This window comes from Saimiri boliviensis, chromosome 17, assembly GCF_048565385.1.
Source record: "Saimiri boliviensis isolate mSaiBol1 chromosome 17, mSaiBol1.pri, whole genome shotgun sequence".
NCBI classification, from domain to species: domain Eukaryota; kingdom Metazoa; phylum Chordata; class Mammalia; order Primates; family Cebidae; genus Saimiri; species Saimiri boliviensis.
The window spans coordinates 62810858-62836622 of NC_133465.1; the positions used below are offsets into that span (position 1 = coordinate 62810858).

The 25765-nt window shown below is 46.3% G+C and overlaps 2 protein-coding genes across 2 annotated transcripts in view; one reads left to right on the top strand and one right to left on the bottom strand.

Moving 5' to 3' along the window:
* SLC39A11 (solute carrier family 39 member 11) overlaps nt 1-25765 on the bottom strand; it is a 541921-nt gene that overhangs the window by 508309 nt on the left and 7847 nt on the right. The gene's annotated exons all lie outside the window — the stretch shown is intronic.
* SSTR2 (somatostatin receptor 2) lies at nt 711-8022 on the top strand. The gene is made up of 2 exons (XM_010342547.3): nt 711-1021; nt 4949-8022. The coding sequence occupies exon 2, from the start codon at nt 5047-5049 to the stop codon at nt 6148-6150; it is 1104 nt and encodes a 367-aa protein (XP_010340849.2). The 5' UTR covers nt 711-1021; nt 4949-5046; the 3' UTR covers nt 6151-8022.

Consider the following 25765-nt stretch of genomic DNA (forward strand, 5'->3'; position numbering starts at 1 on the left):
TCAAAAATAAATGCTGCAACTCCATGTACATACCTCCCACTTCTTGCTCGTTCCCCTTTGCTCCCTCACAGCCTGTAGGAAGGACTACATGGTGCTGGGTCAGACCCGCAGGTGCTCACAGACGTGGGGTCAGCAAGGGAACCACTTGTATGGCCACTGCACCTCCGAGCTGCGGGACGCAGGGACAGCTGGGACCAGTTGGCCTCCACTGAGCCTCCGATGGCTCCTAGGACTGAATCTTGGGTTCCAGGTGCGGGCGTACACGCCCTGCGCTCACTGGGAACTGCACGGAGAAGCGCTGTCCCCTTCACCTCGCCCTGCACCCTGCGCCCGGGGCTGGCCCACGGTAAACACGGCTTTGCTGTTTGGCTAAGAAAATCACCGAGGTCCCCGGTGTAAGTCTGGATCACCCCGGCCGCCACTCCAGCTGCCTGAAATATGCTGGGTGGAAGGAAATCGATTCTGTGAAATCAGAGGGAAAATAGCGCTTGTCCTTGCCATGAGTCCTGGGGAGACCGAAAACGCGTAACCTTTCACGCCCCCGCATGCGGGTCCCCTCTCTCTCCGCTCCCAGGCTGCCTGTAAGCTCTGCCCGTGACCACACGCAGGATTTTCAGCCAGTATCACCCCTGTCCTTCTACAGGACCAGGGAGGAGGGCGGGGCGGAGCGAAGCCGCTGTGACGTGGCGGGAGGGGGGCGTGGGGAAATGTGCTGAGGGGCCCCTGCTGCCTGGGCCAGTCCAAGCGACGCAGCCACCCATGCGCTCGTGCTCGCAAGGCCACCCGCGCCCAGAACCCCAGTCCGAGGCTTGGCGCCGGGTGTCTGCGGGTAAGGAAAGCTCTCTCCCGGCGAGGGGCTAGCAGGAGCCGGCTCAAGAGGGTCGAGGAGCCAGGCACCCCAAAAGTCGGGCGCCAGGCGCTAGCCAAGCTGCTGCGCGCCCGGGCGCCCAGCTGGCTTGGGGACAGCCGCTGGGTGCCAGAGACCGGAGCTAGCGGATTGCAGCGGAACAGCCAAGGCGAGGTGAGTGTGCGTGTGTGTGTGTGTGTGTGTGTGTGTGTATCAGAGATGGAGGGAGCGGGAAGCGCACCTGGGCACCTGTGTGCATCTGCGCTGATGGCGGAGTGCCCATCCGAGCGCCTGAGCGTAGGTCCCGATGGGTGATTCTCCGCCCTTGTGCTTTTTGGGGTGATTATAGCAGGAACGAACGACAGCGGGTGCCCCTGCCTGAGTAGGGGGCTGTGAGTAGAGTGTGCTGGAACGGACGTGTCCTCGCAGCCTCATGCCCGTGTGCGTGGCGCGTGCCCTTTAGCCAGAGACCTCAGGTTAAGCTGCGACGGGGGACAACTTCTCTCAGCCCCCTGCAAAAGAGACCCTGCGCGAGGGGAGCGAGGCCGTGAGGGCATGTGTCGGGCGCCAGCCTGGGGCTCCTGCGGGAGCGCACCCGGAGATCCGAGTCTGCCAGAGGCAGGCGGCGGGCGCTGAGCGGAGAAAAGAGGGGCTTCCCTCCAGTTCCTCCCAGACGCTGAACGATCTAGGATCCGCCCCCGTCCCCCACCTCGGGACAGAAAGAACAGTTTGTGTCAAGGTTTGGAGAGACCAAACCTCTGCATAGCCCGTGCCGAAAGCCGCTGGCCAAGTCCCCAAGCGACTGTCGTCTGCGCCCCGAAGTCTCTGTCCTCAGCTCCCCGCCACACACCCGGTACTCCCTGCTCTGCGTTTAGAGACCGGGCGTGCTGGCGCTACAATCTCCACTCTTCCCTTGTCTTTTTGGAAATGGCACGGAGGTCTTCGGAAACCCTTGCTCTGAGGATCAGCGAGTTGGATGGCCAGGAGGAGGACTTTCTGTGCCAGCTGGGAGCACCGGCTCCGCAGTCCTGACATTCGCTTCTCCATTTCCCAACCCTGTAGGCCAGCACCGCCCTGGCTTTTCCCCTGGCGCTCACTCGCCGCGAAGGCCCACAGGGGCTTTTGTCACTCTGCCAGTGGGAGCTCTTGCTCCAGCCCCGCAGAGACCAAGCCGGGTTGTGCAGGCCCCGAGGGAGGCAGGGGTGGGAACTGAATGCGGGAAAGATGATGGGGAGAGGAGAAACTGACCCTGAGTGGGATTTAGGACCTCCCCTGATGCCTGGTTCCCATCCCAACACTCATTTCTTGGGCTGGTACCCACACCCCCTATGTGAAAGAGGGGTGGAAGGTGGGGTATGTGAGATTATTCTCACCCTCTTCTCCACAGAGCCTGGGCTTGGTTCAGAGGAAACCAACTGCTAGCCATTTCCAGCATCTAACAATTCTTGGGCTGGAAAAACAAAGAATGCAGAAAACCAAACTTCCTTGTCCGTTTAATTTAACCACAATTCAACAAGCATTGGCTGCCTGGCATTGGAATATTCGTTCTCTGGAATAAAAACGAAACAGAAGTCTCTGGAAGACATTAGGCAGCTGACTTCCTTGTTCAATAAGACTCCCCATGATTAAAGCTCATTTCTTGCTTAGAGCAGCCTTCCCACTCTCAACCCACTCCCCAGCCTCCCACCTCCACCACCTTCACCAAGACTGAACCGTCTGTTGCTACCATTAAGCGATTCTGTCCTGTTGAGTGAAACTCCAGTTGAGATGACCGAGTTAGGACTGGAAGGCAACACTCAACCCTCCCTCATACTCCCTGCACCATCATCCTTCCTAGCCCAAGAGCTCTTAGACAGGGCTCTCCCAGCCCCGGAGGCTTCCGTGTTACCCAGACATTGAAGTGTGACCATTTGTGTTATATAAATGGGCTCCTGGAAATCCCCATGATTAATGTACACTCTAATTGCAGGCAGCTTGAATAGGATTCTGGCTCTGTAGAATTAAACTGACAAGATGGTTAGAAATGATCGTGAAACTACCCAAGTTAGTCCAGGGATACTAACCACAGTTTCTGTACAGCTTCTGCTTTAATTGCTGCCCATTTATGCTTTTTTACCCGATACAGACATGAAATTCCAGGTCCCCCAAATACTTCACAAAATGTTCAGCCACAAAGCCCAGATCTCACTTCACAGACAGTTGTGTGGTAGGGAAGCGAGCAGGAAAGGCACAAGCAATGCACCTGACAGTTCAGAATGAATCAGAGGCAAAGGTGTGCCAGGATCCTCGAGTGCTTGTTGCCGGCTAAGTCTCCTTTAACTCAGCTGCAGTCTTTCCAAGGATTAAGAAGCAATCTTCCATCCATACCCAGGCACCAGGGAAGGTACCTAGCTCAGGGGAAATGTGTCAGCCAAGGGGTTATTCCCACTCTGCTGAACACACCACCCCTTGGACAGCTCACCGCTTTCCAGATTGACCTCTTTGCTGCCCTCCTGCTTCACTTTCTATACACCCAAGACCCAGCTCAAATATTTCTCTTTGGAAGCCTCCTCTAAATCCCCCAGGAAACGAAGGCATCCTTAAGTCCTTCGTTTATCTCTCATGCAATTCCCACCCGCTATGAGTTGGCTTCCTTGCCTGTCTCCCCTTTTAAATTATCACCTTCTAGAGGGCACTAGCCACATTTGTTCATCCCTACATCCCTGCTGTCAGCACAGAGAAGCCTCCTCCCGGTTCCCCATGATAGTTTTGGAATGGCTGTATATCAATCACTTAATTATGGGATGAACTATTGTTTTAGATCTTAAGCCAAGCCAGTAGTGTTCCAATTATTTCTCTCAGTAAGGAAGTAACACAGGAGTCAGTTGCTTTAAACCAAAGCCCAGTTATCAGCCGTTCAGTCTCTAGACCACTGGGGAGCAGACGGGATGCCTTGAGACGTGCAAAAGATGGGGCCAGGTGGCCTGTGTTCACATCCCAGATCCACCAATTATGCACAAGAGAATGGGAGTGAACTCCTTAAACTCTCTAAGCCTCAGTTTACACATCTCTAAAATAGGCGTAATTATCCCTACCACCTAGGACAGTCAGGAAGATCAAGTGAATAGTGGGTGTGAATGAACTATACCAGGGCTGGAAGCCTTCTGCCTACTTCTGTGTATGAGCTTGCGTCCCACACCTGCTTCCCGTTTTTGTCCTTAATTAGAAAATGGCAGACAAATTCTCTGGGGTGTTACAGCACTTGGGAGCAGCGTCCCCTTAGGGACTTTGGGCAAGAGTCCTTGAGGAAGTCAAGCATTAGGTGGTATTGGACAACAAAAATAGAAGAAAAACAAAAAATAAACCGAAGCTTACATTTCAAAAATAAAAGCAAACCAGCCTTTTATCTTGTATACCGAAGACTATAAATTGGTTCACCACGTAGGAAGATTTCAGTAAATCAGAGATAATGAGATGACAGAGGGAAACATGGGGGGAAGCAACGAGGTTCCCATGACGAGCCCCACACAGTGCTAGGCATTTTCACATACGTTCCGTCATTTAACCTTCATGATACCCTCATGTGAACAAGAGTCAGAACCATTAAGGACCAGACATGCGGTCACGTGGGCTCAGCAGTGGAACCCGGGTTTGTTCTACCTCTAGAGTCTGGGTTTTTTCCGCTATGGTGTTTTCAGAACGGAAAGACTCCAAGGCCGTTAGCAAGTCAGCATGGATTTCCTGGTAGGGAAGAGGCCAGGAATGTCAGTGTCAGACCCTTCTGAGGTCAGGGGCTGAACTTCTTTCTCCAGGCTCTGCCTTTCTGCAGTTTAGATCAGTCAACTTCTTAAGGGTCAAAGTATGTGCTTTTGAAGCCACGGCCCTCCCCGACATGTGCGTCAGCAGAGGACGGCTCGACCCAAACCCTTCCCTACTATTGGAAAAACAACTCGAAAAAGTCTGCACACTGAGGAGGAACGCTAGAGCCTAATATTGATGTAGAAAGATAATCTGTTTTTCAATTTAAGAGTATGCCTGAGAGGGTAAACCAGAAATGTGTGAATTTGGTGAGAGTTTAAATAGCTCATGACTGACAGGCCAATCTTCCTTTTCTCCTTCCAGATGTCACACTGGATCCCTGGCCTCCAGGGTCCATTAAGGTGAGAATAAGATCTCTGGGCTGGCTGGAACTAGTGTAACCCTGAAAAGCAGCCACAGACATGGCGGATGAGCCGCTCAATGGAAGCCACACATGGCTATCCATTCCATTTGACCTCAATGGCTCTGTGGAGTCGGCCAACATCTCAAACCAGACAGAGCCATATTATGACCTGACGAGCAATGCAGTCCTCACATTCATCTATTTTGTGGTCTGCATCGTCGGGTTGTGTGGTAACACACTTGTCATTTACGTCATCCTCCGCTATGCCAAGATGAAGACCATCACCAACATCTACATTCTCAACTTGGCCATTGCAGATGAGCTCTTCATGCTGGGTCTGCCTTTCTTGGCTATGCAGGTGGCTCTGGTCCACTGGCCCTTTGGCAAGGCCATCTGCCGGGTGGTCATGACTGTGGATGGCATCAATCAGTTCACCAGCATCTTCTGCTTGACAGTCATGAGCATCGACCGATACCTGGCTGTGGTCCACCCCATCAAGTCGGCCAAGTGGAGGAGACCCCGGACGGCCAAGATGATCACCATGGCTGTGTGGGGAGTCTCTCTGCTGGTCATCTTGCCCATCATGATATATGCTGGGCTCCGGAGCAACCAGTGGGGAAGAAGCAGCTGCACCATCAACTGGCCAGGTGAATCTGGGGCTTGGTACACGGGGTTCATCATCTACACGTTCATCCTAGGGTTCCTCGTACCCCTCACCATCATTTGTCTTTGTTACCTGTTCATTATCATCAAGGTGAAGTCCTCTGGCATCCGAGTGGGTTCTTCCAAGAGGAAGAAGTCTGAGAAGAAGGTCACCCGAATGGTGTCCATCGTGGTGGCTGTCTTCATCTTCTGCTGGCTTCCCTTCTACATATTCAACGTTTCTTCTGTCTCCATGGCCATCAGTCCCACCCCAGCCCTTAAAGGCATGTTTGACTTTGTGGTGGTCCTCACCTATGCTAACAGCTGTGCCAACCCTATCCTCTATGCCTTCTTGTCTGACAACTTCAAGAAGAGCTTCCAGAATGTCCTCTGCTTGGTCAAGGTGAGCGGCACAGATGATGGGGAGCGGAGTGACAGTAAGCAGGACAAATCCCGGCTGAATGAGACCACGGAGACCCAGAGGACCCTCCTTAATGGAGACCTCCAAACCAGTATCTGAACTGCTTGGGAGGTGGGAAAAAACCAAGCCAGGCTCGGCCTGCTGGCAATGGTCTCCCTACCCCCACCCGCCTACTGCCTCCCACCCCTCATACCTGGCTTCTAGAGTAGAGAATTGCTCAGCACGAGTTCAATTCAGAGAACAGTGTTTGAGTCAGCTTGTCTGATTGAATGATAATGTGCTAAATTGATTACCTCCCCCTTAAAGTGAACATTGAAATACAGGTAGACAATTCAAAGTCTGGAGAAAAGGGATTGTGCCTGAGTATGAGCTTTAGAAACAAAAATAGGCTGAGCGCAGTGGTTCACGCCTGTAATCTCAACACTTTGGGAGGCCGAGACTTGTGGATCACGAGGTCAAGAGATCCAGACCATCCTGGCCAACACGGTGAAACCCCGTCTCTACTAAAAATGTAAAAAAATTAGCTGGGCATGGTGGTATGTGCCTGTAGTCCCAGCTACTCGGGAGGCTGAGGCAGGAGAATCACTTGAATTCGGGAAGCGGAGGTTGCAGTGAGACAGGATCGCACCAATACGCTCCAGTCTGGTGACAGAGAGAGACTCCATCTCAAAAAATGAAACAAAAACGAAACAACAACAAAAAAAAAAAAAAAAAGAAAAAAAAAGAAAAGGGAAAAAAAAGCATCTGTGTGTTTGTGTATTTAAAACTCAGTATGTAATCTTGTGTTCTTATATTTATACTCGTATGTTCCTATTTATTCTCTGTATAGGCGTTATCTACGTTCTCGTGTTCACATATACAAGTAGGAAATTCAAATGTGCATAGTGTACATGGACTTTTGGTACAATGCAGAGCCTGCAGAAATGGACTTACCATGAAGCCAGTAAAGTTTCAGCTTCAGGGAGCTCTCTTGCACGGGCCTTTCCAGGGCCCAGGAGGGATCTGGGCAGTATGTTCATGTGGTCATCTGTTTTTGTAAATAATTATGGAAGTAAGATATTTTTGTATTGCTTTTCTTAAAAAGGATCCTTGTATAAGCTTCTAGCCTCACAAAACTTCCAGCCTCTGCCCCTGGGTGTTTGCTTCATTAATTTCAGGCAGGTTAGGTCAATGTAAGAAGGGAAAGGGGGAAGATATTTGAAGACCCAGAACATAAATTCATGTGTTTCCACTTCTCGGACGTAATCAGAGAATTAGTCATTTGCCCAAAAGGACTTAAGAGGTAGTGGTCATCCATCACCTAATTTATCAGGACAGAACCAACTTTGCTATTATAAGATTGCAAAATCTTTTCAAATTGCTTTAGTTTTTCTTAGGGAGCCATGAGTGGGGGGAAATCACTAACATGAAAGGCATAAAATGGACTATGATTCCTGTGGGGAAATAATTTTATTCTCTCCACTGTGAAAATAAGTGAATAAGAGTGAAACAAAATTACACCTTTATGAGAAACCATAAAATTGTTTTTTATTTTTCAGGCCAGACATAGCTTCCTAATGAAAGAAAATGGAAATGTGATTCAATGACTCCTCAAAGGGGATTTTTGAGGACTTCATACAAAACTGGGCATTAAGAAAAGCACAAATGCATGACCAGGTGCAGTGGCTTATGCCTGTAATTCTAGCACTTTGAGAGGCCAAGGCAGGTGGATCACCTGAGGTCAGGAGTTCAAGACCAGCCTGGTCACCATGGTGAAACCCCATCTCTACAAAAAATATAAAAATTAGCTGGGTGTGGTGGTCCATGCCTGTAATCCCAGCTACTGGGGAGGCTGAGGCAGGAGAATCACTTGAACCCGGAAGGTAGAGGTTGCAGTAAGCTGAGACCATGCCACTGAACACTCCAGCCTGGGCAACAAGAGCAAAACTCAGTCTCAAAAAAAAAAAAAAAAAAAATTGAGAGAGAGAGAACCATAATGCATACTAAAGACCAGAGGAGATTGTTCATAAAAAAAAAAAAGCACTCTCACCTGCCAATGAATATGTAGTGTATGGGGACGGGGAGGTGGCATGGTATGAGTGTTGGTGGGGCCCCACCACTCGGAAATACTGCTGTGCCACCTTCCCCACTGACTGTATACACAGTAAGTGTCTTATCTTTAATGTCATGGACTCTCTGAGCTGCTCCTCAAGAACTATTGTAAATAGGCACTTCACACCATAAAGTAGTATTTTTTGTCCCTCAAACTGACATGTACAAGCGATAAGAAAAGAGACAATGTCCATTTCATTGATTGATCAGTTTCCAGAGTATGAAGGAATATGCACTGGGTGCCTGCAAGGATGTCATCATCTCTGGGTTTTGTCTGAGAGCATCACTCAGCATCTCACATATAGATTTCACCATATTTTTAAACGAGCTTTCCTCTTCGGGCTCCCTGAGCAAGGGCTGTTTGCCCGTCGGAATGACTAAGTGCTCCACCTGTGGGTGTCCTTCCTAATGTGCTACTTTTGTTCTGTATAATTCACACCATCTCATTCCCAAAAGTACTTCCTGTGGCTAAGAAAAAATATGTTCAATAAGATTTAGGATAGACAAATCTGTACAAAAATAAAAAGACTATAGAGAAAGTTGCTGCAAAAATTGCATGCAGTAAAATCCCACACCATTAGTAAAAGTAAGGTCAGCTACAAGTTCAGCCCAAGGCTTCCTAGCAGCCATGTTTAGCGAAGTGTGACTGTTTTTTGTTTTTTGAGATGGACTCTCGCTTTGTCACCCAAGCTGGCATACAGTGGGGTGATCTCGGATCACTGCAACCTCTGCCTCCTGGGTTCAAGTGATTCTCCTCTCTGTCTCACTAGTAGCTGGGATTACAGGCACGCGCCACCATGCTTGAGACAGGGTTTCACCGTTGGTCTGGCTGGTCTCGAACTCCTGACCTGCTTTTGTGTGTGTGTGTGTGTGTGTGTGTGTGTGTGTGTATGTGTGTGTGTGTTTAAATAGAAACAAGCAAAGATTTGGAAGAAAATGCTTTAGGCCTAACTTTACAATTATTATAATGTGAGATGTTCCAGGGTCCTTGAATAAATGCTGAGTTTGACTTAGGGAAATGATTCCAAAGGACCAAGAATTGGTAGAAATAATTTCAAGGCAGAGAAGATCAATTCTACAGGCCAGGTGTGGTGGCTCATGCCTGTAATCCCAGTACTTTGGGAGGCCAAGGCAGGTGGTTTTCTTAATGTCCAGTTTCGTGTGATCACCTGAGGTCAGGAGTTCAAGACCAGCCTGGCCAACATGGTGAAACCCCATCTCTACTAAAAATACAAAAACTTAGGCCGGCATGGTGGTGGCAGGCGTTGCAATACCAGTTTCTCGGGAGGCTGAGGCAGGAGAATGGCTTGAACCTGGGAGGTGGAGGTTGCAGTGAGCTGAGATTGTGCCATTGCACTCCAGCCTGCGCAACAAGAGCGAAAAACTTTGTCTTAAAAAAAAAAAAAAAAAAAAAAAGACAAATTCTAGAGTATTCATGACCCTGTGACCAGAGAAACTGCCTGTAGGGAGGTCAGAGTCAAAGCAGCCACCTATAACCTGAAAATGAAATGCAGACCCAGGCATCTGTGAGCCTTCCTCAGCAGGATGACCATTCTAAGACTGAATGACAGGCCTTTTGAGTTTGATGCTACAATTTCATCCAAATATGCAGTTAGGTTTCTGCCTTAGGGAAAGGTATTCTCCCCTTTCTGAAATATCTGTTTCAAAGATAACTTGCTCTCTGGTTTTCTTTTATTCAAAAGAGAGAATGAACATGCTAATTTAAAGGTTAACATCATTTTAATTCAAAAAATTTAGTCTCCATTCCATATTTAATGCTGAAGACAAATCTTCTGGGTGCTGGGGGGAAATAAAAAGTAATGCACCCCATTGATTTCAGACTATCTCATCACTTGGGTTATACATGCTGCCACTTAACTGCCATTAACGTAGGTAGTTAAGCACTGATTAAACCTAAGTGGACTCAGTGAAAAAGATATTGGGAAAGATAATATGATATTGTGGCCTATGCTGAATAATGTTAGCTGTGTTTCAGTAACAGAGTTGGGTAATATTGGACGGGTAGATGAAACTTTAGCAGTGCTGGGCGTGGTGGCTTATGCCTGTAATCCCAGCACTTTGGGAGGCTGAGGCAGGCGGATCGCCTGAGGTCAGGAGTTCAAGACCAGCGTAGCCAACATGAGGAAACCCCATCTCTACTCAGAATACAAAAATCAGCCAGGCATGGTGGCTGTAATCCCAGCTACTTGGGAGGCTGAGGCAGGAGAATCGCTTGAACCCCAGAGGCGGAGGTTGCAGTGAGCTGAGATGGCACTACTGCACTTTAGCCTGGGTGACAGAGCAAGACTCCATCTCAAAAAAAAAAAAAAGAAGAAGAAAAACTTCAGTGGGGTTCATACCGTAGCTTGGCAGGATCTAGAAGGCAGAAGGACACTGGAAAATAAAATGGCACACAGAGAGGAACACGCGGGCTAGGTGATGGGGCTTCTAGATCTGGCAATGAACTGGAATCTATTTGCTTACACAAATGTAACCTTCTCTCCATGACGGAATACAAGGGATTCTTGCTGAAACTCGTAGCCACAGCTACCCTAAATGAGAAGCACCACGCTAGAAAAGTGCACAGGCTGATTGCAGAGACAGGTGGGAAGCAAAGCGCTGTCAAAATACATGTTCTGGGCTGGGGGTGGTGGCTCACATCTGTAATCCCAGCATTTTGGGAGGCTGAGGCAGGGGAATCACTTGAATCCGGGAGTTTGAGACCAGCCTGGGCAATGTAGTGAGATCCTGTGTCTTTAAAAGAAAAAGAAAAAGAGAAAGAAAGAAAAAAAAGATCCATGTTCCTGATCAGCTCCGAATGTGACTATTCAATGAAGAAAGTAAAATTACAGCGGAAGGCACACATGACCTTTGACCTTGCTAAAGAAAGGTGGGTAAAAGGGTAGCAGACATAATGCTCATCTTAGGTTATCTGTTGATTTTAAAACAACCAACCAAAAAAAAACAAAAACAAAAACAAAAAACTCCATAACAAATAAGTAAAATATAAAAACAAATTAATGTTTATAGACCCTGGGGAAAGGAATTTTCAGCAAAGTACAAAAATTTAAAGCATTCCTTTAATTTGTAATTCTTTACTGTGGAACAGCTCAAAATATCAGTTCTGTTTTAGGCAACGGAAATAACTGAGCAAGGAAACATAATTTGGATTGTAAAAATCTTGCTCTAATAAAAATTCCATAAACAGTAAAAAAAAGAAAAGAAAGAAAGTGGCAAGAGAATCATCAAAAGTTTCCAGAGATGGTTGGGAAGGTCTGATTAGTGTTTCCAATACGTGTGTCATTCTAAGACTCCCAAATCTGGCAAGCCAAGCAGTGGAACTTACAGTAACGACAATCATTTGTCTCATCCACATTTTTGCCAGATTCAAAAACATTGAATTTCCCATCAAACGTTCTATCAGAGTAAACCTTTACCTACATACTTGTTTTGCTTTTAATATGTGAATTTCTGGGAACATTCCCATGGGCAGAGTCTCTTTTTTTTTTTTTTTCTTTTTTTTGAGATGGAGTTTCGCCCTTCGCCCAAGCTGGAGTGCAGTGGCAGGATTTCAGCTCACTGTAACCTCTGCCTTCCAGTTTCAAGCGATTCTCCTGCCTCGGCCTCCTGCATAGCTGGGATCACCAAATTTGTACAACAGGTGCATGCCAACATGCCGGGCTAATTTTTGTATTTTTAGTAGGGATGGGGTTTCACCATGTTGGCCAGGCTGGTCTTGAACTCCTGACCTCGTGATCCTCCCACCTTGGCCTCCCAAAGTGCTGGGATTATAGGCATGAGCCACCACCGCACCTGGCCCAGAATCTCTAATTTGTTTTCCAGCAGCTCATCTAGCAAGAAGGCACCAGGGACTGTATTCTGCTTATAGCTGAAGAGCTTCTGCAGCTCCTGTTATCCAAGTCGGCGAAGTATTAAGGTTGAGAATGATGGCTCAGGGACAAGATTTCACACCTCTCACCCCCCACTGCCACTTTCAAGAATGACCCACCACCTCCCCTTAACTCAGTAGCAACTGAACATGGGGAGGGGGCAGGGGGTAATCATTTTCTCCTTTAGATGACTCAGGTAGTATGTTACCTGGATTCTGCTTAAAAACAGAGCTAAATAGTAACCAAGACTTAACCAGGCTGACCATAAAGTCATTATTGACTCCCTAAGATTAAAAGTGAGCATAAGATCATTAAAATGAAATGGTGTGGCTTCATCACGCAGCTCAGTGAACATCTGCTTCCTTTTGGGCAAAGATTTTAGGCATGAGAGAGTTGATGACATGGAGACTCAACTTCAGGTGGATAAGAAAGAGTTTAAGTAGAGAAGCGCAAGGCTTGTCTTTTTTTTTTCTTTCTGCTTTTTCTTTTGAGAAGAAATCTTCCTCTGTCGCCCAGGCTGGAGTGCAGTGGCATGATCTCTGCTCACTGCAACCTCTGACCCCCGTGTTCAAGTGATTCTCCTGCCTCACCCTCCCAAGTAGCTGGAATTACAGGCATGTGCCTCCACACCCAGCTAATTTTTTCTATTTTTAGTAGAGATGAGGTTTTGCCATGTTGGCAAGGCAGGTCTCGAACTCCTGACCTCAGATGATCAACCTGCCTCAGTGTCCCAAAGTGCTGGGATTACAGACATGAGCCACCACGCTCGGCCAATTTTTCATCATCTCTCTCTTTCCCGGAATTATTGAAGGGACGGGCTGCTTGGGGCGGGGGGCAGGGAAAGAACACCTCTTTGCTTAGCTATTGGCGCCTAGTGGGGACACTAAGTTCATTTCCTGATCCTACTAGGCCTGGAAGCAGGAAAGGAATGTCCTGATTAGAGATAAAATTGTCCTATCCTTTTAGAAAAGCCTGTTAAGAAATATGATGCAAGACCACCTTCGATGAAATCTGAAAAGACATCCCACAGCCTGTCCACTCCAATTATTCAGTGACAGGGCCTCCAGTTGCTTAAGCCATAGAGAATGTCCCTTTGCAGTGGGAGTCCTTGAAGAGAGAATGTGAAGCCCAGGACGAACCCAGTCCTAAGGGCTGCTGGGGGGCTACTCAATAAGACTGTTTTAGCCCTGGACACAGAGGGAGACACAATCACCCCAGATCCTTACAAAGAATACCTTGCCAAGCCACCAGTACAGGGACCCCAAAGGATATCTGCTAGTCTCAAGAGAGGAAGACTCACCACCAGCTCTCTGGGGCTATCTGTCAACTCAGCAGGTGCAGCTAGGGAGCAGCCATGCTTCCTCTGCCCTCCCAGGGGGCTGAGCTATCAGTTCCTGGGAGGGTCCCTGTTCCCACGTAAGGGGATACGTTCATTGCTGAGTATGCTGACATCTTTCTCATGGGTATGATTTTTAAACAAGAAACCTAAATGGTTCTCATGTAACATAACTGATATGGTTTGGCTGTCTCCTCACCCAAATCTCATCCTGAACTGCAGCTCCCAAAATCCCCACGTGTTGTGGGAGGGACCCAATGGGAGGTAATTAATTGAATCATGGAGGTGGTCACCTCCACACTGTTCTGGTGATAATGAGTGAGTTCTCACAGGATCTGATGGTTTTATAAGGGGCTTTCCCCTGCTTCGCTCTGCACTTCTCCTTGCTGCTGTCATGTGAAGAAGGACGTGTTTGCTTCCTCTTCTGCCATGACTGTAAGTTTCCTGAGGCCTCCCCAGCCTTGCAGAACTCTGAGTCAATTAAACTTCTTTGCTTTATAAACTACCCAGTCTCGGATATGTCTTTATTAACAGCATGAGAACAGACTAATGTAACAACCAAGGCTTAGTGGCTTTCTTAACAATAACTAGCATCCCACTTCTCGGGAGACCTGGGTGGTGTTCTAAGCCTCTCAAGTTCTCAACCTGCACCTTCACTCCCGTTTGTGCTCCCAAGCACGTGCACACACAAACACACATGTAATGTACATGCATATAGGTGGCACAACAGAGCACGTGTGTGATGCTTCACATGTATGATGCCCTCCCCTCCACTGCCCTGCTCCAGCCCATTTCCATGGGTCAGTCAACATCTGCCCATCTTGTTTGCTTAAGTACCATGCATGTGAAAGACACGCTCACACATGTAGGATATGCATGCACATACATGTGAGGCACTCATGGGGTGCACATGCACACCTGGGAGATGTGTGTGACGTACGTGTACATGTTGCATACATCCTACATTGTCTCGGCAAGACCTCAAGGCAGAGATTCTCCAGTAGCTTTCAACAGAGGGTGAGAACGAAAATTTGACTAACTCATCTCGAATCTAGGGATATTTAGTCATTTTTTTCTACACTGCTGCCACAACAGGGAGGAGGAGCTTGTGCATAAACTAATTTTGTACCCAGAGAATTCCATGCTGGATCACAGACTGCACGCCTAGCTGCCTAGCCCCAGCCAGCTGTCCCTGCTGTAACAAGCTGCCTCAATTCAACAACAACAACAAAAAGAGTTGGCAAAAGGGTGTGAACAGTTTCCTACAAATCACCCCCGCCAGTCCATCAACACAAAACGCTCGTACTAACAGCAACATTTTTGCATAAGGAAAACGATATAATTTCTTCACAGAAAAATCACTGAAAATAATTATTCAATTGAGTCTCATCAATGACAGCTCTCGTCAAAGACATTTCTTCCCCGTGCTCCCCGTCCCACCATGCTTCTTAATACAAAGCCAGGGCTGGACCCTATGGGGAAGCTGTGATACAGAAAATGAGTGGCTGCTCTCTTCCTCTCCCGTGAGCACAGCTCTGCAAGAGTCTCTTAAACAGAAAGGAAACCCTCCCCTTGTCCATGGTCCTGCTTGCTCATTTCCGTGGCTTGGGATATTTACCTTGGCTCCTCTTGTTTGCTTAAGTACCAGCCGGTATATGACGGAGAAGAGAGTATTGTTATCTCTTTCCTTGAGGAACAGAAGTCTGATCTCCAGGGTTCATTCTCAAGATTAATTAAAGCTAGCCCAGTCTCAGCTGTGCTGCCAGCCCAGCGTGCTGAACACTCACAGAGCAAAGGCTTGGGCAGAAGGAAGACTTACTTTGTTTAGCTTCAGCTTAAGCACTTTTCGGCAGATGAAAATCGTGTCCTAAATATCTCTTCCAAACTCCCAGGTGGATGGGCTCGGGAGATGACACATCACAGCTGTTCCACTCTTCTTTCCCGCTCCACCTTCACGTGACCACCTATCTCCAAGGGTTTTCAAGCTCAAAGGTAGCAGGACGTGCAACTTCAGCCACACGATGGAGGTTTGTTTTTGCAGCCCAAGAAACCTCTTGCTTCCTGGTTTTAAACAGTACATTTCTAATCCAGTTGAGCTGACACAAAATTTGGTTGGATACCAGGAATATGGTTCTGGGATGTTGGGCAGACATGAAAATGGGTATTTAGAGGGTTTGGGATTTTGAGGGCTTCCTTCCTGTCTCCAGGACCAATAAAGTACATGTTAATTGCTGGAGAAGCAGCAAGGTGAGACACCGATGTGGCAGGTTGCATCAGCAGCGACGTCTGTTCAGAGATCAGCTTCACCTTAAAGAGTGTCAGGCTGGGCGCAGTGACTCACACCTGTAATCCCAGCACTTTGGGAGGCCAAGGCGGGTGGATCACGAGGTCAAGAGATCGAGACCATCCTGGTCAACATGGTGAAACCCCGTCTCTACTAAAAATACAAAAAATTAGCTGGGCATGGTGGCGCGTGCCTGTAATCCCAGCTACTCAGGAGGCTGAGGCAGGAGAATTGCCTGAACCCAGGAGGCGGAGGTTGCGGTGAGCCGAGATTGCGCCATTGCACTCCAGCCTGGGTAACAAGAGCAAAACTCCGCCTCAAAAAAAAAAAAAAAAAGAGTGTCAAGGTCGCCAGGCACAGTGATTCACGCCTGTTATCCCAGCATTCTGGGAGGCTGAGGCAGGCGGATAATGAGGTCAGGAGTTCGAGACCATCCTGGTCAACATGGTGAAATCCCGTCTCTGCTAAAAATACAAAAATTAGCTGGGTGTGGTGACGCACGCCTATAGTCCCAGCCACTCTGGAGGCTGAGGCAAAAGAATCACTTGAACCTGGGAGGCAGACATTGCAGTGAGCCGAGATCGCACCACTGCACTCCAGCCTGGTGACAGAGTGAGACTCCATCTCAAAAAAAAAAAAAGTATCAAAGTCAGTGGAGGCCCAGGTAATCTCTGCAAAGTCAAGACAGGAGACCAGCTGCCTTTGAGCAGGGAGTCTCACATGTTTAATATTCAGCAATTAGGGAGAGAGATCCAAGATGGCTGATCACTAACAGCTCGGGATTGTAGCTCCCACTGAAAGCGCAAAGAATGAGAGGACGCCACACCTTCACATGAATTCTTGTTGCTCACGCACCAGGAGATTCCCAGCGGAGGAGCCCCACGGGTCGCCAGCGCGACTCTTGTGACCGGCGAGGCGGTTTTGCCGGCGCCTTGGAGCGACGGTTCTTGGTGCAGAGTCGGAAAAGCACCATCAATCTTAACGCTGCTGATTTGGTCGGTGCAGTGGGTTGCTCAGATTTCGGCGCTGAGAATCAGTAAGTTGGACGTCCACTCAGAAACCTAATTACAAAGACGGTGAATTCAAAGACCACAGATGGATAAATTTATAACGAAGGGAGGAAAGCGGCCAAAAAAGGCTGAGAATGCCCAAGATCAGAACGCCTCTCCCTCAGCGGGGGATCACAGTTCCTCATCAGCAACGGAACAAGGCTTGATGGAGAACGAGTGTGTTCCAATTACAGAAGCAGGCTTCAAAATGTGGATAATGAGAAACTTCTGTGAATTAAAAGAACTTGTTTTAACCCAATCTAAAGCAACTAAGAACTTTGAAAAAAGATTTGACGAAATGTTAACAAGAATACACAATTTAGAGAGGAATATAAGTGAATTGATGGAGCTGAAAAACACAATAGGAGAACTTCGTGAAGTATGCACAAGTTTTAACAGCCGAATTGATCAAGCAGAAGAAAGGATATCAGAGGTCGAAGACCAACTCAATGAAATAAAACAAGAAGACAAGATTAGAGAAAAAAGGATACAAAGGAACGAGCAAAGTCTCCAAGAAATATGGGACTATGTGAAAAGACCTAATCTACGCTTGATAGGTGTACCTGAATGTGATGAAGAGAATGAATCCAAGCTGGAAAATACGCTTCAGGACATTATTCAGGAAAATTTTCCCAGCCTAGTAAGGCAGGATAATATTCAACTCCAGGTAATACAGAGAACACCACAGAGATATTCCTCAAGAAGAGCAACTCCAAGGCACATAATCGTCAGATTCACCAGGGTTGAAATGAAGGAGAAAATACTAAGGGCAGCCAGAGAGAAAGGTCAGGTTACCCACAAAGGGAAGCCTATCAGACTTACAGCAGATCTCTCAGCAGAAACCCTACAAGCCAGAAGAGAGTGGGGGCCAATATTCAACATCCTTAAAGAAAAGAACTTTCAACCCAGAATTTCACATCCAGCCAAACTAAGCTTCACATGTGAAGGAAAAATAAAGTTTTTTGTGAATAAGCAAGCACTCAGAGATTTCATCACCACCAGGCCTGCTTTACAAGAGCTTCTGAAAGAACCACTACACATATGAAAGGAACAAACAGTATCAGCCTTTCTAAAAAAATTATCAAAAAGAGCATCAATATAATGAAGAATTTACATCAACTAATGGACAAAATAGCCAGCTAATGGCAGTATTAAACTCACATATATTATTATTAATTCTAAATTTAAATTGACTAAATCCCCCAATCCAAAGACAGGCAATTTGAATAAAAAACTAAAACCCATCAGTATGCTGCATCCAGATCCATCTCACATTTGAGGATACACAAAGACTCCAAACAAGGGATGGAGAAAGATTTACCAACCAAACAGAGAGCTAAAATAAATAAATAAAAAGCAGAAGTTACAATTAAGCAACAAAGATCAAAAGAAGCAAAGAAGGACATTATATAATGATAAAAGGATCAATGCAACAACAAGAAGAGCTAAAGATCCTAAATATATACGCACCCAATACAGGAATACGCAGACATACAAGACTTATAAAGAGACTTAGACTCCCACATAATAATAGTGGGAGACTTCAACATTAATATTAGACAGATCAATGAGACAGAAAATTAACAACGATATTCAGGACTTGAACTCAGATCTGGAACAAGTAAATGTAATTAACATTTATAGAACTCTGCACTTTAAATATACAAAATATACACTCTTATCAGTACCACATCATATCAACTTAGAAGTTTAAAGGAAATCTTGGTTGGCTCCTTGTTTGCTATTCTCTTCCCTCATTTTCTTTCATGTCTCCATTATTAAGGACAATTATAGGCATACCCATATTTAGACTGCATTCTAGCCCGGGCAATAAAGCAATACCCCCATCCTCTCTCCTTCTTCCTCTTTCTTCCTCTTCTTTATTCTTTAAAAAAAAAAAAAAAAAAAAAAAAAAAAAAAAAGTATAAACAGTCCCTTAAACTTTGAATTGAAAAGAGATCCCAAATAAAAAGATTTTTCTTTTTTGTAAAAAAAAAAAAAAAATATTCAGCAATTAGAGTTTGTTTCCTTTAATTATGCCCTTGATCTGTCTTTCAAAACAACATCCTCTTATAGTTTCTATTTAAAATTATAACCTCAGCACTTTGAAAGGCAAAGGGAGGAAGACTACTTGAGCCCAGGAGTTCAAGACCAGCCTCAGCAACATAGAGAACAATCATCTCTACAAAAAAAAAAAAATCGAAATATTAGCCAGGTATAGTGGTGAACACCTGTAGTCTCAGCTACTTGGGAGGCTGAGGCAGGAGAATCACTTGAGCCTGGGAGGTTAAGGCTGCATCGATCTACAATTGCGCCATTGCACTTCAGCCAGGATGAAAGAGAGAGACCCCGTCCCTAAAAATAAAACATAAAAATAAAAGCTCTGTCACTCAGGCTGCAGTGCAGTGATGCAATCTCAGCTCACTGCAACCTCTGTCTCCTGGGTTCAAGCGATTCTGATGTCTCAGCCTCCCCAGTAGCTGAGATTATAGGGGTGTGTCACCACACCCAGCTAATTTTTGCATTTTAGTAGGGACGGGGTTTCACCATGTTGGCCAGGCTGAATTCCCGACCTCGAGTGATCCACTAGCCTCAGCCTCAAAATCCCTTTTTAACGAGGCATTTGAGAATTCCACAATACCTCCTTTAAACAACTAGAAACAGACACTTCGTTTTCATAAAACGCAGTTGGGAAGCGATTTTGAAGGAGTCAACAAAGGCATTTCATCCAGGGTGGATGGAGCAGAGCTGGGTCTCATTCTTTTTCTCCATCTCTCCCTCCTTTGGATCTAGGCTGCCCTTGGACAGAAGCAATTTAATATGTGGCTGAGCAGGAGAAAAGGGCTCCTAGTTAGAACAGGCAGCCAACTCGGAGGGGTAACCAGCCAGCTCAGCCAGCTCACAGAGTCCCATAATTGCACTCTGATTGCCAATAAAAAGTAGCAGCAGACAATTCGAGGGGAAAGGCCCAGGAAAGTCTCCACTCGAGGGTCCAACACCCTGAGAGCCATCTCATCAGTAACGAGCAGGGCGTGGAGTACAGGGAGCTGACATTTAGAACTCGTTGAAAGCTAGTATAGTACACGCAGTGCATTGTTCCTGAAGTCTTCCTATTCCTGACTTCATAGCTCATCTATCCATCACTCTCAGGCTGTCACTCATCCATAAACAACAGCAGATTCTTATAAACAGTAGATCAATCATGATCAAAGGAAACTGAACACTCTTTCCACATGGCTTGCACACACACCTCCCCTTGCTCTGTCCTTTTGGATGGTGCTGACAACCGTTTAAGCTCACCCCAGTCTTTGAAGGATACATGGAGACAAGGAAGCCTGAAACATCTAAGAAAAGGCTTCATCAGCCCTGACTCAAAAACAATTTAATTATGTCACGTGATTGATGGTTTTAACATGCCGAGAATAAGTGTGCACCTGGTCTACAGCTAGAATTTTTATTATGATGATGATTTGAGATGGAGTTTCTCGCTCTGTCACCCAGGCTGGAGTGCAGTGGGTGCCATCTTGGCTCCCTGCAACCTCTGCCTCCCAGGTTCAAGCAATTTGCCTGTCTCAGTCTCCCCAGTAGCTGGGATTGCAGACATACGCCACCATGCCCGGCTAATTTTTATATTTATAGTGGAGATGGGGTTTCACCATGTTGCCCAGGCTGGTCTCTAATTCCTAACCTCAAGTGATCTGCCCACCTCAGCCTCCCAAAGTGCTGGGATTACAGGCATGAGCCACAGCACTTCTTATTATTATTATTGTATTTTGAATGTGATTACTCTTACTAATAGGTCATCTCTGCATGCCCAGTATTTTGATAAAACAGTTAAAACTGCTTTTGCTTCCTAATGAGACTTTGTGACTGGGTATGTTTCTCTGTTCGATTAATTTACCTCCCTATTTGCTGTTAAAAGTGATTGCATAATCCTATTCCTAGAAAACAAGTCACAAATATTTCTTTTTAGTGACTTACTTTTTAAAAAAAATTACAAGTGTACCCTTTTATAGCTATTTTCACACAAAATCATATTTGCAATCAAAGAGACTCAGATTGAAGTTGGCTCATTGGGCCAGCTACATTAACTCACCTCTGTCCCCACCTACCTCTGAAAAAACACCCTACACGCTCAGGAAAATGGGCCAGAGTCCTAAGTGACATAACCTACACTTTCCAAGTTCCCAAAAACCCTGAACTAGAAATAGGTAAACTTAACAATTGGTTTTAAAACTCTAAGCCCAACAAAAAGCCTATGAAGTGTTTTTTGGATGTTATCAAGGTCTTGGCAATCATTTGTCTGAAAGTAAAAGGGAAAGAAAAAAAAAAAGAAAAATCTTGAAAATAGGCAAATACTGGTAAGTCCCATTTTGTCCACAGATGGATTTTTCTTTTTTTTTTTTCCTAGAAGACTGTGTCTTGCTCTGTTGCCCAGGCTGGAGTGCAGTGGCATGATCTCGGCTCACTGCAACCTCCATCTCCTGGGTTCAAGTGATTTTCCTGCCTCAGCCTCCCAACTAGCTGGGATTACAGGTACCTGCTACCATGCCCAACTAATTTTTGGTATTTTTAGTAGAGATGGGGTTTCACCATGTTGGCCAGGCTGATCTGGAACTCTTGACTTCAGATGATCCACCTGCCTCAGCTTCTCAAAATGCTAGGATTATAGGTGTGAGCCACCACGCCCAGCCCACAGACTGATTTTTAATGGTCCCATCTGATTTCTTCCAGATTTTGTAGCCTAGTTTAAACAGAATGGCTGTTTAAGTCATTGTGAAGCAGATGACAAAGAGGTGCCCTAAAAATGCCATAAAGACACACCAGGTCTCAGTGACAGCAAAGCTGACTGCAGAGAAAAGCCAAGAACTTAGCAATTAGGCCCCCAAAACCAACTTATCACCTTCTCATCTTTCTTCACTCAAATCCAAAACATAACAAATTTTCAGTTGCTTAGAGTATATTAGACTAAAATCAGAAAATAATTAGCTGATTGTTCACTATGTACCAAGCCCTATTTTAAGCACTTAATAATATGCATCATCTCATTCAATTCCCATAAGAGCTCTCTGAAGTCGGTGCTACTTTTCTTCCCATCATACAGACGAGCAAACTGAGGCATGGAATACTTGTGTCACTTGCCCAGAACCTGCACTCTTTTTTTTTTTTTTTTTTAAGTCAGGAATGTTGCTCTATCACCCAGGCTGGAGTGCAGTGGCATGATCTCGGCTCACTGCAACCTCCGCCTCCCACGTTCAAGCAGTTAAGCAGTTTTAGAAGCTGAGAATTTAGTAAGAAAAACAAAAGACAGAGCAGAAGACAGGTCCGGTGGTGTACCTCAGCCTCCCGAATAGCTGGGATTAGAGGCATGTGCCACCATGCCAGGCTAATTTTTGTAGTTTTTAGTAGAGACGGGGTTTCACCATCTTGGCCAAGCTGGTCTTGAACTCCTGACCTCGTGATCCACCCGCCTCACCCTCCCAAAGTGCTGGGATTGCAGGCATGAGCCACCATGCCCGGCCTGGAACCTGCACTCTTAACCATTTCTCCACATTGCATGACCACCTACACAAAGTGTGACCTTGAGAAAGTGCCTGACCTTGCAGAGACAAAACAGGGCTAATACCAAGTACCTCGCAGAATTCTGTAAAGATGGGATGAAAGAAAATATTGAAGACATTTGTCACATTATCAGACATAGAGAGGTGTCCAGTACATATGAGCGTCCCCTCACCTTTAATTAGAGCAAAAGAAGGTCAGAAATGTTTTGGTTGTTAAACAGTGGATCATTTCCCAAAATCACTAATATTAAACCACGGCTTCTAAACCTGCCATCGGTAGAAAGCCTGGCCAACACTAACAAAACCAGCCATGTGATGCAAAACAAAAGCAAATCAGAGGGCAGAAAAGTAAATGCAATTAGCTGACGACCTGATAAGGTGGTACACGCTGCACAAAGAGCGTTCCTTTCTGGCTAGAGGACTTTACTCCTCTGTTAAGCCTAATTAAATGGTCTCTACCACAGGAGACCGGGAATAAATTTCCACCTCCCTAAACAGAGCTTCATCTTGCCAAAGCATTCTGGAAACTTAGCAGTTTGTGGTATGTTAGAAATCGCTGAGCTCTTTTCCCCCTCCCTCCAGCGTGGGACCACGGTTGGCCTGGGGCCTGGTGCTCACCAGAGAGGGAGGAACATGCAGTTAATCCTGGGTCTATCACCATCTGCCTGGCTCCCGGGTCCAGCTGGAGACAGATGGCGCCCTTGCAAGGGTCTAACGGAAATGAATGGAATGAAGGAGCTGCTTGCAGAGGTGGGGGCAGGTGCGAAAGAACCACCCAGACAGGTGAGGTGCCTGGAGACTGGGCACCAGAATCAGAGAATAAAAAGGCTTAAAAGGGACAGGAGCCTTCGCTAACTCCATAAGGAACATTCAAAAGTCCAGACTTCGAATTGTTTGAGGGGGAGGGAAGGGCTAATGTTGGACATGAATATAAATATGAATGAATTCAGCATTTCTGAAACTAGCCCAAATCAATCTGGTCATTTTCTTTGTCTCACTTAAGAATTGTAGGGTAACGCATAGTTGGAATATTTACAGATTTTTTTTTTTTTTTGGCATATCAGGAAGTCACCTTAATACAAAACTAAATATTTTTTCAGGCACTCAATGAATAGTGAGTGTCTACTGTGTGCCAGAGATTGCTTTAGAAGCTGAGAATTTAGTAAGAAAGACAAAAGACAGAGCAGAAGACAGGTATGGTGGTACACGCCTGTAGTCCGAGCTACTTGTGAGGCTGTTGGGAGGATCCCTTGAGCCCAAGAGTTTGAGACCAACCTGGGAAACATAGCAAGACCCTGTCTCAAAAAAAAAAAAAAAAAAAAAAAGTCTCTGCTCCTTATTGTGAGAGAGACACTTAACAAAAACACATAAATAGATGAACATGTAATTTCAACACTGACAAATGCTATGATAAAAATGCATAAGCAGGCTAGGCACAGTAGCTCACACCTGTAATCCCAGCACTATGGGAGGCCGAGGCAGCCGGATCACCTGAAGTCAGGAGTTCGAGACTAGCTTGGCCAAGATGGTAAAACCCATCTCTACTAAAAATACAAAACTTAAGCTGGGCACGGTGGCACACGCCTGTAATCCCAGCACTTTGGGAGGCCAAGGTGGATGGATCACGAGGTCAAGAGATCGAGACCATCCTGGCCAACATGGTGAAACCTCATCTCTACTAAAAATACAAAAATTAGCTGGGCGTGCTGGTGCACGCTTGTAGTCCCAGCTACTCGGGAGGCTGAGGCAGGAGAATCATTTGAACCTGGGAGGCGGAGGTTGCAGTGAGCCAAGGCGTCACTGCACTCCAGCCTGGGTGACAGAGCCATATTCCATCTCGAAAAAAAAAAAGAGAGAAGGGTTTAAAGGCCTGGGTTTGAGAGCCACACAGCTGGTTTATATCACAACTCCGCTACTTCCTCAATGATTTGGGGCAAATTACATAGCCTCCCTTGGCCCCAGGCACAGTGGCTCGACCCTGTAATCCCAGCACTTTAGGAAGCCGAGGCGGGAAGACTGCTGGAGCCCAAGAGCTTGAGAACAGCCTAGGCAACATAGCCAGACCTGTCTCTCCAAAAAAAAAAAAAAAAAAAAAAAAAAAAAATCGAGGCTTGATGGCACACCCTTGTGGTCCCAGCTCCTCAGGAGGCTAAGGTGGGAAAATCACTTGAGCCCAAGTGGTCGAGGCTACAGTGAGCTGTGATCGCACCACTGCACCCCAGCCTGGGCAACAGGGCAAGACCCTGTCTCAAGAAAAGAAAAAGGGCAGGATTAAGATAGTTCACATTCAAGGTTTATGAGAGTGATTACTGAAGTGACTGACATGTATTGAGCTGTTGATAAATATTAGCTTTTATTATTTTAGACTGGGGTGGTCCAGGCAGGCTTCTTGGAGGAGCTGACTGCCACATGAAGATCTGCAGAAGAAACAGCAAAAACAATGGCTTTAGGAAGAAGTGAGCCAAAGCTTGTTTATGAAGCAGAAAGGTGGCCAGGGAGCCCAGAGTAGAGGGGAGGAAGAGTGGGTCAGGCAGGGTCAGGCCATGCAGGAACTTGAAGGTCTTTGATGGGAGTTTGCATCTGGCCAAGAGGGACGGGTAGCCAGGGTAGGTTTTAAGCAGAGGATACACAAAACCTGGTTTCCACTTTTCAAAGATTCAGTGGGTTTTGTGGCAAGAAGCATGAACTGAAGGGGGTCAAAAGTTGAGGCTGGGTATGTTGGCTCATGCTGATAATCCCAGCACTTTGGGAGGCTATGGCAGAAGGATCATTTGAGACTCGAAATTCAATACCAGCCCGGGCAACACAGTGAAACGCCATTCCTACAAAAAAATTGTAAATTAAGCCAGATGCAGCGGCTCATGCCTGTAATTCCAGCGCTTTGGCAGGCTGAGGTGGGCAGATCGCCTGAGCTCGGGAGTTCAAGACCAGCCTGGGCAATATGGCAAAACCCCATCTCTACCAAAAACACAAAAAATTAGCCATGCATGGCGGCATCCCCTTGTAGCCCCACCTACTCAGGAGGTTGAGGTGGGAGGATTGCTTGAGCCTGGAGGTGGGGTTGCAGTGAGCCGAGATCGTGCCACTGCACTCCAGACTGGGTGACAAGGCAAGACTCCCTCTCAAAACAAACAAATAATATTAAAAATTAGCCAGTTGTGGTGGCATACACCTGTAGTCCCAGCTACTCAGGAGGCTTAGGTGGGAGGATTGCTTGAGTCTGGAAGATCAAGCCTTCAGGGAGCTGTGATTGCACCACTGTACTCCAGCCTGGGCAACACAGCAAGATCCTGTCACAAGAAAGAAAAAAAAAAAAAAAAAAAAAAAAGGAAAGAAAAGAGCTGGGTATGGTGGCTCATGCCTATAATCCTAGCAGTTTGGGAGACCAAGGTGGGCGGGTCACTTGAGGCCAGGAGTTCGAGATCAGCCTGTCCAACATGGCAAAAATCTTCTCTAATAAAAATACAAAATTTTTTATATGTGGTAATATGTGCCTGTAATCC

Coding starts and splice junctions, on each gene's coding strand:
- SSTR2 (XM_010342547.3), top strand. CDS start 5,047: ATGGCGGATGAGCCGCTCAATGGAAGCCACACATGGCTATCCATTCCA.